Raw genomic sequence first — 13,543 nt, forward strand, 5'->3', positions numbered from 1 at the left:
AGACCATCCTGGTCAACATGGTGAAACCCCATCTCTACTAAAAATACAAAAATTAGCTGGGCGTGGTGGTGCGCACCTGTAGTCCCAGCTACTAGGGAGGCTGAGGCAGGAGAACTGCCTGAACCTGGGAGGTGGAGGTTGCAGTGAGCCGAGATTGCACCACTGCACTCCAGCCTGGCGCCTGGTGATAAAGCAAGACTCTGTCTCCAAAAAAAAAAAAAAAAAAAGAACCCTGGCCTCTGAGTTCTTGGGGAGACTGATTTGAGTAATAAGCTCCCATCCTTTCACTTGGCTAGTTCTGTGTCGTTAAACTCTTTCTCTGCTGCAATGCCACGGTCTCAGTGAATTGGTTTTCTCTACAAGCAGGCAGGAAGAACCTTTTGGGTGATCACAGATTGGCCTGCTCCAGAGCTGCTGGGAGTAGGGGTGACACACTTCTTGCACTTACGCCTGAGTCTTTTCTCTTGGTAGGTCGGCTCTGCTCCCAAGATTGATATGATGGGGACCTCCCCAAATGTGGCAAAGCGGTTTGAATGCTGGGCAGCCAGGGGAGCAACAGATGGTTACATGCACATCTGTGGTCTGCATGACACTGTTAGACATGGTGGACAACACCAAGATGAATCAGACATAGCACCTGCCTTCTGAGACCTTATGGGCTCACTATCATTTTCCTTTTAACATTTATTTATTTATTTATTTATTTTTATTTTATTTTTTTGAGACAGTCTCACTCTGTCGCCAGGCGCCTGGCTGGAGTGCAGTAGTGCAATCCCAGCTCACTGCAATCTCCACCTCCTGGGTTCAAGCAATTCTCCTGCCTGAGCCTCCCGAGTAGCTGGGACTACAGTCGCATGCCACCACACCCAGCTAATTTTTGTATTTTTAGTAGAGATGGGGTTTCACCATGTTGGCCAGGATGGTCTCCATCTCTTGACCTCGTGATCAGCCCTCCTCCGCCTCCCAAAGTGCTGGGATTATAAGCGTAAGCCACTGCGTCTGGCCCAACATGTACATTTATTAGATACCATAGTGTGCAAAGCTTGTTCACTCTAATTGTTTCATTAGGTCCACATGACAGCCGTGTAGGCTAGGCAGAACTGATATGATTTCTGTTTTATATTTGAAGAAACTAGATCTGTCAATAGTGAGCCAGGTTAAAAAAAAAAAAAAAAGGAAACTAGGAAGTTAGATGATGAGACTAAGGCCTCGCTGCTGCTGAGGAGCAGAGCTAGGACATGAGGCTGTTTTCTGATTCCAGGCCCAGTGCTGAGGCCCAGTGCTGAACCAACTAACGGAGGATGAAGGGGACCTGAGATCAGGGAAGGCTCTGTGGAGTGGTACTGCCGCTCAGTCCTTTGTCTGCAATTCTAAACTCCAAAGAACTCTGAAGACAAAGTCTCTCTCTCTCTCTCTTTTTTTTAGAATGGGATCTCTTTCTGTTGCTCGGGCTGGAGTGCAGTGGTGCTCTCTGCAGCCTCGATCTCCCTGGCACAAGCGATCCTCTTGCCTCAGCCTCCCGAGTAGCTGGGACTACAGGTGAGTGCCACAACACCTGGCTACTGTTTTTTGTTTGTTTGTTTCCAAGTTTGGCACTAAAACTCAATTTGGCAGCAAAACCTGACCCGAACTGATGTAATTTGTAATATTTAGTTATCCGCTTACCATAAGGTCAATGTGTTTAGCTGCAGACATCTCACTGTTAGTAGGGGTTATCCCGGTCCCTAAAGGGAGGGGGAGGAGGAGGTATTACCTAATATTGGACTACATAGCCTTAAAAAATCTATAAAATTTCAAAACACAGCTGGCCCCAAGGGTTATGGATGAGGGACTCTGGGTTGGGTCTGAAAGGGGGCTTGGTTGGGGGGTAGAATTTTGATGTTTGGAAGGGATATTATGAAGACGAAGCCTCATGCCATACCAGTTTGGGTCTGTGTGTAAGTCATTATCAACCATTACATTTGCTTTAAAGCAGGGATGACTTGCATTTCTGATAACTACTTTCGCTTCATTCATGATCCATACACATTTGGAGGGTTGGACTTTCTGGGTTTGGTTTTTTCCCCTAGTATCAATCCCCGCCTTTTCCCACAAATCACCTGACTTCCCCGAAAACTCAGAAACACACCCTTTGGCTGAAAAAAAGCATTAAGCAATCAGTGAAATTCCCCATTCCTCCTTTCACCCCCGGAGCCCTGATAGAGTCCTCTCAGGCCTGGGAGGAGGACGCTGCCCTTGTTTCAAAAGCAGAGGGAGCTCCAAGATCAAGGCTGAGTTATTCTTTCCCTGTGTCATGGTCTCCCAGCCCCCTCTTTTTAGATCAGGGAATTTCAGACATGCACACTTGGGTAGGGAATCTTATGAACACAACCCGGACAGGGAGGCCGGCCGGAGGTTCCTGCAGAGGGAGCGTCAAGGCCCTGTGCTGCTGTCCCTGGGGGCCGGAGGGGTTGCCCAGCATGCCCACTGGCAGGAGAGAGGGGACTGACCCACTTGCCCCTACCAGCTTCTGAAGGTAAAATCCTTACAAACAAAGAGCAGAGCTTTGATGGAGGAAAAAAGAAAGGCAGCAAACTTCACGTAGGAGGGCTTGGGGCAGTGATAGAGGGCTGACAAAGGCAGCATTTAAAAAGGCAGAATATAGACAACCTATTTCTCTTAGGCGCACCCCATCCACCCCTGCTTCACGCTCTTACCTACCGCTATTTTCAGGGTTAAAGCAATTTGAGCAAGACTTTATCAGCTTGAATTTTCAGTAATGGGGAGGGGGAAACAACGCCCAAACAAATTCTGGAGAATCAATGTAGGAAGTTTTTATGTTCCTTGTCATTTGGCTGTTCCTTTTCTCCTTCCCCATGCAACCCTGTCTTAACGGGTGAGCACTTCCTTGTCAGACCGCTTGTCCCAAGGTCCTGGACTTCCCCTAGTGAAAGAAGCTTCTGCCTCCATCCGTGGGCATTGGGAGCATCAGCAGAGATGCATGCACGGATAAACAGCAGACAGGGCCGCTTGAGGAGATAGGGGGGTCACGGTTAAAGAAGAGGGGCCGTAAGGGGTCACGGTTAAAGAAGAGGGGCCGTAAGGGGTCACGGTTAAAGAAGAGGGGCTGTAAGGGATCATGGTTGAAGCAGAGGGGCTGTCCTAGATGGACGGTCATGATGCAGGAAGACTCCTGAAAACCTGGGTGGAAATGGGAACATTGTTCTTGAGGGCAGGACAGAGACTGATACTGTAGGGGTGGGGCTGGTGGAAGACAACAGAGGAAGAGGAATCCTGGGAGAAAGTACTCCATTCCTTTGGAGAAAAATTAGGAGAAAGTCCAGAAAAGTAGCGAGGGAAGGATACAATTTTAGTTATAGTCTAGAAAGTCAGTTCAAGCTGGACTAGGGAGGGTGTGAGGGGCCTAGTGCCATGCAGTCATGTTGGTGATATAGCTCTGTTTAACCTGTGTGTCGTCCCTATGAAGGTGACACTGAGCGCCAGGTGACGCTGCACCAGCAAAGAAGGGGCCTGTGTTTGTCAGACAAATACAGCCAGGGCTGCCGCCCCTTAGGCTCCAAAGTCCAGAGGTGCAGAAAGCCAGGACCAAGAGACAGGTAGCTCACCAGGCTGGACAAATCGCCAGAGATGTGGTAAGTGATCAAGGGTCTCCAGAGATTACACAGGCTTCATTCCCTTTATCTTCTCAAGAAAAGGACCCATGGGCCAGGCAATCCCAGCACTTTGGGAGGCTGAGGCAGGAGGATTGCTTGTGTTCAGGACTTTGAGACCAGTCTGGGCAACATAAAGAGACCCTGTCTCTCAAAAAAAAAAAAAAAATTAGGCCGGGTGTGGTGGCTCACGCCTGTAATCCAAGCACTTTGGAGGCCAAGGTGGGCGGATCACCTGAGGTTGGGAGTTCAAGACCAGCCTGACCAACATGGTGAAACCCCATCTTTAAAAAAAAAAAAAATTAGCCAGGCGTGGTGGGTGTTGCCTGTGGTCCCAGCTCCTCAAAAGGCTGAGGTGGTTGAATCACCTGAGTCTGGGAGGTTGAGGCTGCAGTGAGCCGAGATCGCACCATTGCACTCCAGCCTGGACGACAGAGTGAGACCCTGTCTCAAAAAAAGAAGGGCTCCTATTTGAAGCCTGGGTTTTGGTTTGGCCTGGGCCTTTTCTTTTTTCCGACGTAAGATTCTCCCCCATAGCCTGTTGACTGCCTCTCTTCTTCCCCGTTTCTTCTGCCTCTGACAAATGGAGCATTCTATCCCAGGCTGCTGGTGCTTGGGACACCTGCCAATCTGTGCCTCTTTTTTTTTCAGGTGCATTTTTCTGTTTTCCCTTTTGGCATGGGTTTATGCTGAGCCTACCATGTATGGGGAGATCCTCTCCCCTAACTATCCTCAGGCATACCCCAATGAGGTAGAGAAATCTTGGGACATAGAAGTTCCTCAAGGGCACGGGATTCACCTCTACTTCACCCATCTGGACATAGAGCTGTCAGAGAACTGTGCGTATGACTCAGTGCAGGTATGTTATAAACACATAAAGCATAGAGATGGAAGACTAGGGCTAAGGTAGTGGAGGAAGGACGTGGGAGGGAGTGCTACAGGCACTCAGTGAACTGGAGTCAAATAGTCCCAGGGGCAAAAATGTTCTACTCTCTCTGTCCTTTCTCTTGTCTCCATAGCAAAATATTACCCTTTCCTAGATTTTTCTTTTTGATTCTTCTCTTAGATAATGTCAGGAGGCATTGAAGAAGGGAGGCTCTGCGGACAGAGGACCAGTAACAATCCCCACTCTCCAATTGTGGAAGAGTTCCAAGTCCCATACAACAAACTCCAGGTGATCTTTAGGTCAGACTTTTCCAATGAAGATCGTTTTACGGGGTTTGCTGCATACTATGTTGCCACAGGTAAGGCTAACCCTTCTGCATGTGCCTTATTGACCCAGCTAAAAGATTAGAGTGAGAAATCCACTGAGCAACACATTGAATGAGGATTCTGTCCATAACTCTTATAAAAAGTGTTGACTGGGCCTGGGTCCCTCCATAAATCACTTTTGTGAAATTCCAATGAGTGATCATATCTTAGTGGTGATGATGACAATGGTAATAACACACATAATAAACAGTAATTTATTGAGAGCCACTATAAACTGGGTATATATCAGGGATTTTTTTTCCTATTTTAACACAATCTTCACTTCAACCCTTCAAGGTAGGTATTATTTCCTCCATATAAGAATGAAGGAAATAAGGACTAGGAAAGTTAATAACTTGCCAAGAATTATGCAAGGAATATGTGATATTTAAACCCATTCGATATATGGCATTCAAACCTTCAAATTCTGGGTACTTCTGTATCTCCAGGTTACAGTGAAGCTAGGACATCTCATAAAGCCAAACTATTGTTTAGATTTGATAGAAGGACCAACATCATATAAAGCAATATGAATGAATATACTGATTCCTCCCTGCAAAGGGTATCGTCATGATGTTTACCTTGCGGACTGTCGTCCCTGGAGCTAAAACGCTCTGTACATGAGAAAAGTCAAGGATCCCTGGCACTGCTCCCTAGGCTGGGCATGGTGGCTCATGCCTGTAATCCAAGCACTTTGGGAGGCTGAGGCTGGTGGATTACTTGAGGCCAAGAGTTCAAGACCAGCCTGGCCAACATGGTGAAACCCTGTCTCTACTAAAAATACAAAAAGTTAACCCGGCATGGTGGCATGTGCTTATGTTCCCAGCTCCTCGGGAGGTGGAGGCATGAGACTTGCTTGAACCCGGGAGGTGGAGGTTGCAGTGAGACGAGATCACACCACTGCACTCCAGCCTGGGGTAGGACTCCACTCTGGAATCATATGTCAGGAGAGTAATATCCAATAAGACCAGCCTGGAATGTGATGCCTCGAGGGATCTTTAAGCAATAGGCCTTTCCTACTTTCTCTTACCCTTATGGTTTTGGGTTTAACCTCATTCTCCCTTCTTGGTGTTTGTTCTTGACCTCAGTCTTTCTCTACTCTTTGTAGACATCAATGAATGCAAAGATTTTGCAGATGTCCCTTGTAGCCACTTCTGCAACAACTTCATTGGTGGTTACTTCTGCTCCTGCCCCCCGGAATACTTCCTCCATGATGACATGCAGACTTGTGGAGGTGAGCTTGGCATCAAGAGTGTTGCATGTTCCCTGGGATTTGGAATGGCTGAGACCACAGAAAGGGCTTTGTCCACCCTTCCAGCTTCGATTAGGCCCAGCCTTCATTTGGCACTTATTCTTTTTTCTTAATTTTTAAATTTATTTATGCATTCTTTTTAAGAATTTAATAGCTTTGGGGGTGCTGCTGGTTACATGGATGAGTTCTTTAGCGGTCAATTCTGAGATTTTAGTGCACCTGTTACCCGAGCAGTGTACATTATACCCAATGTGCAGTTTTTTATCCCTCACCCCTTTCCAACCTCCCCCTGCGCTGAGTACCCAGGGTCCATTATATCACTGTGTATTGGCATTTATTCTTAGTTACTCATAAGCTGAGGTGAAGCCACAAGAGGGAAGGAAGGAAAGTCTACAGGATAAAGTTAGTTAATTGGAGAGGAAAGATAGATGGCTGTAATGAGTCTACTGGGGGCTGTTCATAACCAGGAAGGGCTCCATCCTAAGCAAAGTGGTGGAAACCTAATAGGCATTGGGTACTTCTACTGCTATGGATTGCGTGTGTATTTGCTCGATCCCTCCAGTTAGGGATCGCAGGTTAGTCTGAGTGGAGGACTGTCAGCTTCTGAGAGAAGGAATCATAGAATAGCACAGGAATTTTGCTTGACTCTGTATTTGATTCTCCCTTTCTCTTTTTCTCTCTTAGTTAATTGCAGTGGGGATGTATTCACTGCACTGATTGGGGAGATTGCAAGTCCCAATTACCCCAATCCCTATCCAGAGAACTCGAGGTGTGAATACCAGATCCGGTTGGAGGAAGGGTTCCAAGTGGTGGTGACTGTGCGGAGAGAAGATTTTGCCGTGGAAGCAGCTGACTCACAGGGAAACTGCCCTGACAGCTTAGTTGTGCGTGATGGTTCATTAATACCCACACCCTCAACTTACACAAAGAGATCTCTCTCTGAAGACAGTAATTTTTCTTTCTTTCTTTCCTTTTTTGAGACAGGGTCTTGCTCTGTTGCTCAAGCTGGAGTGCAGTGGTGTAATCACAGCTCACTGTAGCCCTGACCTCTTGAGCTCAAGCAAGCCTCCCACTTCAGCCTCCCGAGTAGCTAGGACCACAGGCAAGCATCACCATATCAAGCTAATATCATTATTATTATTATTAATTTTTTTTACAGAGGTGGGGTTTTGCTTTGTCACTCAGGCTGGCCTGAAACTCCCAGCCTTGCCGGGCACGGTGGCTCACGCCTGTAATCCCAGCACTTTGGGAGGCCGAGGCGGGTGGATCACAAGGTCAAGAGATCGAGACCATCCTGGTCAACATGGTGAAACCCCATCTCTACTAAAAATACAAAACATTAGCTGGGCATGGTGGCGCGTGCCTGTAATCCCAGCGACTCAGGAGGTTGAGGCAGGAGAATTGCTTGAACCCAGGAGGCGGAGGTTGCGGTGAGCCGAGATCGCGCCATTGCACTCCAGCCTGGGTAACAAGACAGAAACTCCATCTCAAAAAAAAAAAAACAAAAAAAAAAAACCCCAGCCTCAAGCAATGCTCCCACCTCCCCAAGTGCTGGGATTATAGGCGTGAGCCACTGCACCCAGCCTGAAGACAAAATTGTCTTTTCTCCTGCCCCTTGTTTTCCTTCTTCTTATTTGATGTGACATTTAACGCCTCTCTTATTTTTATCCCCCACTTCCCCCATTCTGCCTCTTTCCTTTAGTTCTTTCCCTCTTCTGATTTCATCATTTTGTTCAGTTTGTCGCAGGCGATCAGCAATTTGGTCCTTACTGTGGTCATGGGTTCCCTGGGCCACAAAATATTGAAACTAAGAGTAATGCTCTTGATATCATCTTCCAAACTGATCTAACAGGACAAGAAAAGGGCTGGAAACTTCGCTACCATGGAGATCGTGAGTAACCTAGAAGTGCCTCTTTGGCTGGTGATAGCAAAGTCCCCAGATAATGTGGGATCAAAGCATGTAGATGATCCAGGCACACGGGTACGCACCTGTGATCTCAGCTATTGGGGGAGGCTGAGGCAGGAGGATCTCTTGAGCCCAGGAAGTAGGAGTTCGAGTCCAGTCTGGGCAGCAAAGCAAAACCTTGTCTCTAAAACAAAACAAAGCAACAGCAATAGTAATAATAAAAGATAGATTCTTGTTCTGATAGAAGCCTGAGATACTTCACTTCCTCAGGAAAATCTAAACCAGTCAGTGGTTGCTGGAAATGCTTCAACCTCTAGTAATCCTTTAACTAGACCTGAGAGTGCAGACAGCTTGGGGGTGGTTAATTGGTAATGCCATATTATTTTAGACATCTGCTGTATTGGAATGTTAATCATCAGGATTGAGGACAACCGGACGATTTTAGAAAGTGAGAATGATGTAAATAGAATGAGAGTCCTCAACTATTTAGTAATTTTATTTCCTGTCCCAACTTCTGTTCTTTCAAGCAATCCCCTGTCCTAAAGAAGACACTCCCAATTCTGTTTGGGAGCCTGCGAAGGCAAAATATGTGTTTAGAGATGTGGTACAGATAACCTGTCTGGATGGATTTGAAGTTGTGCAGGTAAAGTACCATCTTGGCTTCTCCCCAATCCCTGGCCCCAGATCAGGATTTGTACTGAAACTGTCCAGTGGTTCACCTAATGTATGTGTGTGATCGGGGTATGACACCTTTCCTGTAAACACATCAGCTTAAGATCTGTAGTTCTTCCTTGTGAGTAATGGAGCTCCCTGGCCAGCTTGGTGTTCTCTCTCTGCCTTCAGTCTTCCTGGGGAAGGGGAGCTGACACATGCTGTTTTCATATGGGGCAAAGCTGTCCGTCAGCCTCATCTCCTGGGTTCTTTGGGTCAGTCTGCTAAGATGTTCCCAAGCTTCTTGTGGTGAGGACTCCTCATTGATCCCAAGCCAGAGATCAATTCCAGTTTTGATGTTGGTTTCCCATATTTCTCTTGATAAATTACTGTTGCTGTTTATTATTCTCCAGGGACGTGTTGGTGCAACATCTTACCATTCGACTTGTCAAAGCAATGGAAAGTGGAGTAATTCCAAACTGAAATGTCAACGTACGTGTCTCTTCAAAGTGGAAGTCTTTCTTTTTCTCTCAGAGAAAATGGAAAGATCAACACATCAAAATTCAAATGCATGGTTTCCTCTTAAGCATGTGAGAGAGTGGGTTGAGTTTTTGAAGGGAAGCCAGTCACGGAGGCTTTTCTAGTCCCAGCCCCGGATCTGGTCCCAGGCCAACTAGACTGGCAGGTTTCTTTCCAAGAACGGGGCTGTGAGATAGGTTGAGTGAATAGCCCCATGTGGGGGCATTTGTGGCTTCCACTGCAGCCTTCACCAGTCGCTGAGAACCAGGCTCTTCCCTATGGCTTTGGTGGGGGCATCTGAATGGGTATCTCAGTGGGGCAGGGAGCTGAGTGATGCCAGCTGGGGAGGATGGCCACAGAGGGTCTGGAGTGGGGAGCTTCATTCCAAGTGTGCCTGTGGATTTGGGGTAGGGAAGCAGTGAGGATGAAGCTGGCCCCATGACTCTTGCGTGGAGGTGGCTGTCCTGACCATCGCTCTCCTTCCTTCGTCTGATAGCTGTGGACTGTGGCATTCCGGAACCCATTAAGAATGGTAAAGTCGAAGACCCACGGAGCACTTTGTTTGGTTCGGTCACCCGCTACACTTGTGAGGAGCCGTATTACTACATGGAAAATGAAGGAGGTGGTAGGTTTCTTCTACTGGAGAAGAGAGAGAGAGAGAGAGTGTTGGAGGGTGAAGAGCAGAATCTGTCTGTGTCAGAGAGAGTTTGGACACAAATGAAAGTGTAGGACAGACATTGTTCATCCCCCTGGCTTTGTCCAAGGATACAGTTTCCATACGGGGCAGGGCACGTTCAGGGTCGCATCATTCACTGGGAATCACAGAAGTCACCAATTCAGTTTCACAGCTGCAAGCAGGAATTCCCCTGCAGCATCCATTTCATGGGATTACCCAACTTTGGACCAGTTATTTCATGAAAAACCGACAGGAACAATGCCTCCAGCTTCAAGCCACCAAGCTTCACCGACTGGCTTTCTTGATGTAGAGATTTGGTCATGCTAGATGAAGGGCTGGATGAGACATTATAGGTTCTCTGCATTGCTTTTTATTTTCTTTCCCCACTTTCCCAGTGCCCTCTTTCCTTCTGCTTTGGAGATGTTGCATTTGTCTTCCCTGGCAGGCTAGAGGCCTGAGGGATTGTTTGGAGGGAGATATTTTTTTCTGGCTGATTTAATCTGATTTCCTACTCGAATCCCAGAAGAGCTGAGGCTCTGAAGGAATGGGGCAGAGTGTTGGGGGGAGGGGAATGGAGGAGGGCAGATGTGGTGTTGAGTGCGGCCCGTGTTCCCCTTGCTATTCCAGGGGAGTATCGCTGTGCTGGCAACGGGAGCTGGGTGAACGAGGAGCTGGGCACAGAGCTGCCGAAATGTGTTCCAGGTAAGGAAGTCTGAGGCTTGGGGAGGGATGATAGCCACAGGTGAATGGGAGTCACCTGTGATCCTCTTGGGAAAGGACGAACAGTGGTCTGCCAGAATCCAGCTCAGTGAGGTGGCAGTAGCACTGTGTCGTGGAGCACCGGGGCCGTAGGGAACCCCCTCAGCCACAGTGAAGCCAGGCCGACTGGAAGGAAATAGAAGTGTCAGCCAGCGACAGTTGGTGTCTGGTATTGTAGATACAGCAAGAAGATACAGAACTGCTAAAAACAGGGCCTGAAAGCTGAGAGTGAGGAATCAACACTCAGAAACAAGGCTAGTTAAATAGCCTAGTTATTATATTAAAGGTTTATATGGCAACAAGATACAGAGCAATTCAAGGAACGAGGAAGGGTCAGAGTTGGGTAGCAGAAGGCTGGGGCAAATCCAGTTGGATAATAACCATCCTGGCTGTTACTGAGAGCTAAAGACCGAGCTGATTTGTTGCATTTATTTTCTCATTCACGTCCTTGTAACAGCCCTGTGAGCTAGGTGTCATTGGTCTTATTTGACAGGTGAGTGGGTGGGGTGCAAGTTCACAGAGTTAGCAAGCGGCAAAGGCAGACTTTGAGCCCAGGACCTAGTCCACAGCCCATTGTGCTCAACTTGGAGTCCGTCCAGGCTGTCTAGTAAGGGATTTAGGTAAGCAGCGTCACTTGAATTCAGTTATACTGGGTAATGGCGCCAGTCACTGGGAGTGAGAGGTCAAGGCCAAAGAAGGGACCCCTCTCTACTTCCTAGGCTGACCTGTGGGTTACTGGGAGGGACACAGGTGCAACTAGGAGCCTACTAAAGAAGGTGATTAAAGTTCGATCTGAGTGTCTGAAGAAGGCAGAAAACTTGCCTCCTCCACCATCTGTGCGAGAAAAGGGTTTCTAGCACTGGCTGTTGGTTGTGCACCGCCTCACGCGCCACGTCAGGAGGTGCAAGGGGGACCCTTGCCTCCAGTGGAGCCGTGAGTCACACTGTGGATAGTGTGAGGCACTAGTGCATCTGGACTCAGTGATTCATACACTGCCTCCATTTAACTCAGCTCTCCCATGAGCCTGCTTAAGACATCAGCAAAGTGGGATGTTTAGGTAAGTTCAGAGTGAGTCAGGTATGGAGATTGTTGACTAAATAGGGCTGACTGTTTTGTACTAGGGGACCCTGCAACCTAGCAGTTAAAATTATTTTGAGTGCTTGGAGGATTTGCAGGAAGCCAGCATCATTTCTTGCTCCTTCAGCATGTTATTTTATTCATTCCTAGTCTGTGGAGTCCCCAGTGAACCCTTTGCAGAAGAACAGAGGATAATTGGAGGATCCAATGCAGATATTAAAAGCTTCCCCTGGCAAGTCTTCTTTACCAACCCATGGGCTGGTGGAGCTCTCATTGATGAGTACTGGGTGTTGACGGCTGCTCATGTCGTGGAGGGAAACCAGGAACCAACAATGTATGTTGGGTCCACCTCAGTGCAGACCTCACGGCTGGCAAAATCCCAGATGCTCACTACTGAGCGTGTGTTTATTCATCCGGGATGGAAAATGCTGGAAGTCCCAGAAGCACGAACAAATTTTGATAATGATATTGCACTGGTGCAGCTGAAAGACCCAGTGAAAATGGGACCCACCACCTCCCCCATCTGCCTACCAGGGACCTCTTCCGAATACAACCTCAGGGATAGGGACCTGGGACTGATCTCAGGCTGGGGCCGAACAGAGAAGAGAGATCGCGCTGTTCACCTCAAGGCGGCAAAATTACCTGTAGCTTCTTTAACAAAGTGCAAAGAAGTGAAAGTGGAAAATCCCAGAGCAGATGCAGGGGCCTATGTTTTCACTTCTAACATGTTCTGTGCTGGAGGAGAGAAGGGCATGGATAGCTGTAAAGGGGACAGTGGTGGGGCCTTTGCTATGTGGGATCCCAATGACAAGACCAAATTCTACGCAGCTGGCCTGGTGTCCTGGGGGCCTCAGTGTGGGACCTATGGGCTCTACACACGGGTGCAGAACTATGTTGACTGGATAAAGAAGACTATGCAGGAAAACAGCACCCCCAGTAAGGACTAATCCAGACCCATCCCACCAGCTTCTCCAAGGAGGGTGACCAAGGCATTGCCTTCTGTTCCTTATGATATTCTCACTATTTCATCATGACTGAAGGAAGACATGAGAGAATGATTTAAATAGAACTTGATTGTTGAGACACTTGGCTGGAGAGAGTTCGATCATAGAATGATGTTGACCATTCATTCATGGTCTGACTCCTTGGGATCTTTTCCCCTGAGTGCCTATTGCAGATAACACTGTGGGTGGGGCACTCCTATCTTGCACGATGCCGCAGGGATACCTTAATTCTTTGTTTCCTCTTTACCTGTTCAAACTTCCATTTACTTTATCATTCTCAGTATCCACTGTCTATGTACAATAAAGCATGTTTATAAGCAAATTTTGGTTGATTTACCTCATTCCACACCAAAACCTCAGAATTACAGAAGGGGAGTGGGATGAGAAGGCTGTCGTGTCACTGAAATTGGGCACCTAGCAACTAATATTGAATTGTCATGACAACAGGAAATTCAGCTTTTCTTCTGTCTTCCAACTGAGGGTTACTGAATACTGTGGATTAGTATGAACATCACCAGTACAAGGCACCACAGTCTGCTTTTGAAAGTCATTAATACTTACCTGACCAAAAAAAAGTAAGAAAAAATAAGAAAAAAAGAAACTTATCAAATCTCATGGGGTGCATAGCTCACACCAAGTGTAATCCGAACACTTTGGGAGGCTGGGGTGAGAGGATTGCTTGAGCCCAGGGGTTCAAGACCAGTGTAAGCAACATATAAAAATCAGCTAGGCATGGTGGTGCATGCCTTGGTCCCAGCTACTCAGGAGGCTGAGGTGGGAGGATCACTTGAGCCCAGG

General features: G+C 47.5%; 1 protein-coding gene across 1 annotated transcript; it reads left to right on the forward strand.

The window, feature by feature from the left end:
* The first annotated feature begins 2,147 nt into the window (after window positions 1-2,147).
* Window positions 2,148-13,067, forward strand: C1S (complement C1s). Its single transcript, XM_032254666.1, has 12 exons — window positions 2,148-2,515; window positions 3,467-3,632; window positions 4,302-4,509; window positions 4,717-4,894; window positions 6,010-6,135; window positions 6,838-7,037; window positions 7,891-8,044; window positions 8,587-8,702; window positions 9,124-9,202; window positions 9,726-9,854; window positions 10,533-10,607; window positions 11,892-13,067. Exons 2-12 carry the CDS (start codon window positions 3,628-3,630, stop codon window positions 12,686-12,688), a joined length of 2,067 nt encoding a protein of 688 aa, XP_032110557.1. The 5' UTR covers window positions 2,148-2,515; window positions 3,467-3,627; the 3' UTR covers window positions 12,689-13,067.
* The last annotated feature ends 476 nt before the right edge of the window (window positions 13,068-13,543 follow it).

The sequence above is a fragment of the Sapajus apella genome, unplaced genomic scaffold (genome assembly GCF_009761245.1).
Source record: "Sapajus apella isolate SASKATOON/1434 unplaced genomic scaffold, GSC_monkey_1.0 scaffold86, whole genome shotgun sequence".
NCBI lineage: Eukaryota > Metazoa > Chordata > Mammalia > Primates > Cebidae > Sapajus > Sapajus apella.

Excerpts from the sequence above, each read along its gene's own strand:
- C1S (XM_032254666.1), top strand. Across the intron at positions 6,136-6,837 it reads TGACATGCAGACTTGTGGAG|TTAATTGCAGTGGGGATGTA; the intron begins GTGAGCTTGGCA and ends TTTCTCTCTTAG. Across the intron at positions 9,855-10,532 it reads CATGGAAAATGAAGGAGGTG|GGGAGTATCGCTGTGCTGGC; the intron begins GTAGGTTTCTTC and ends TTGCTATTCCAG.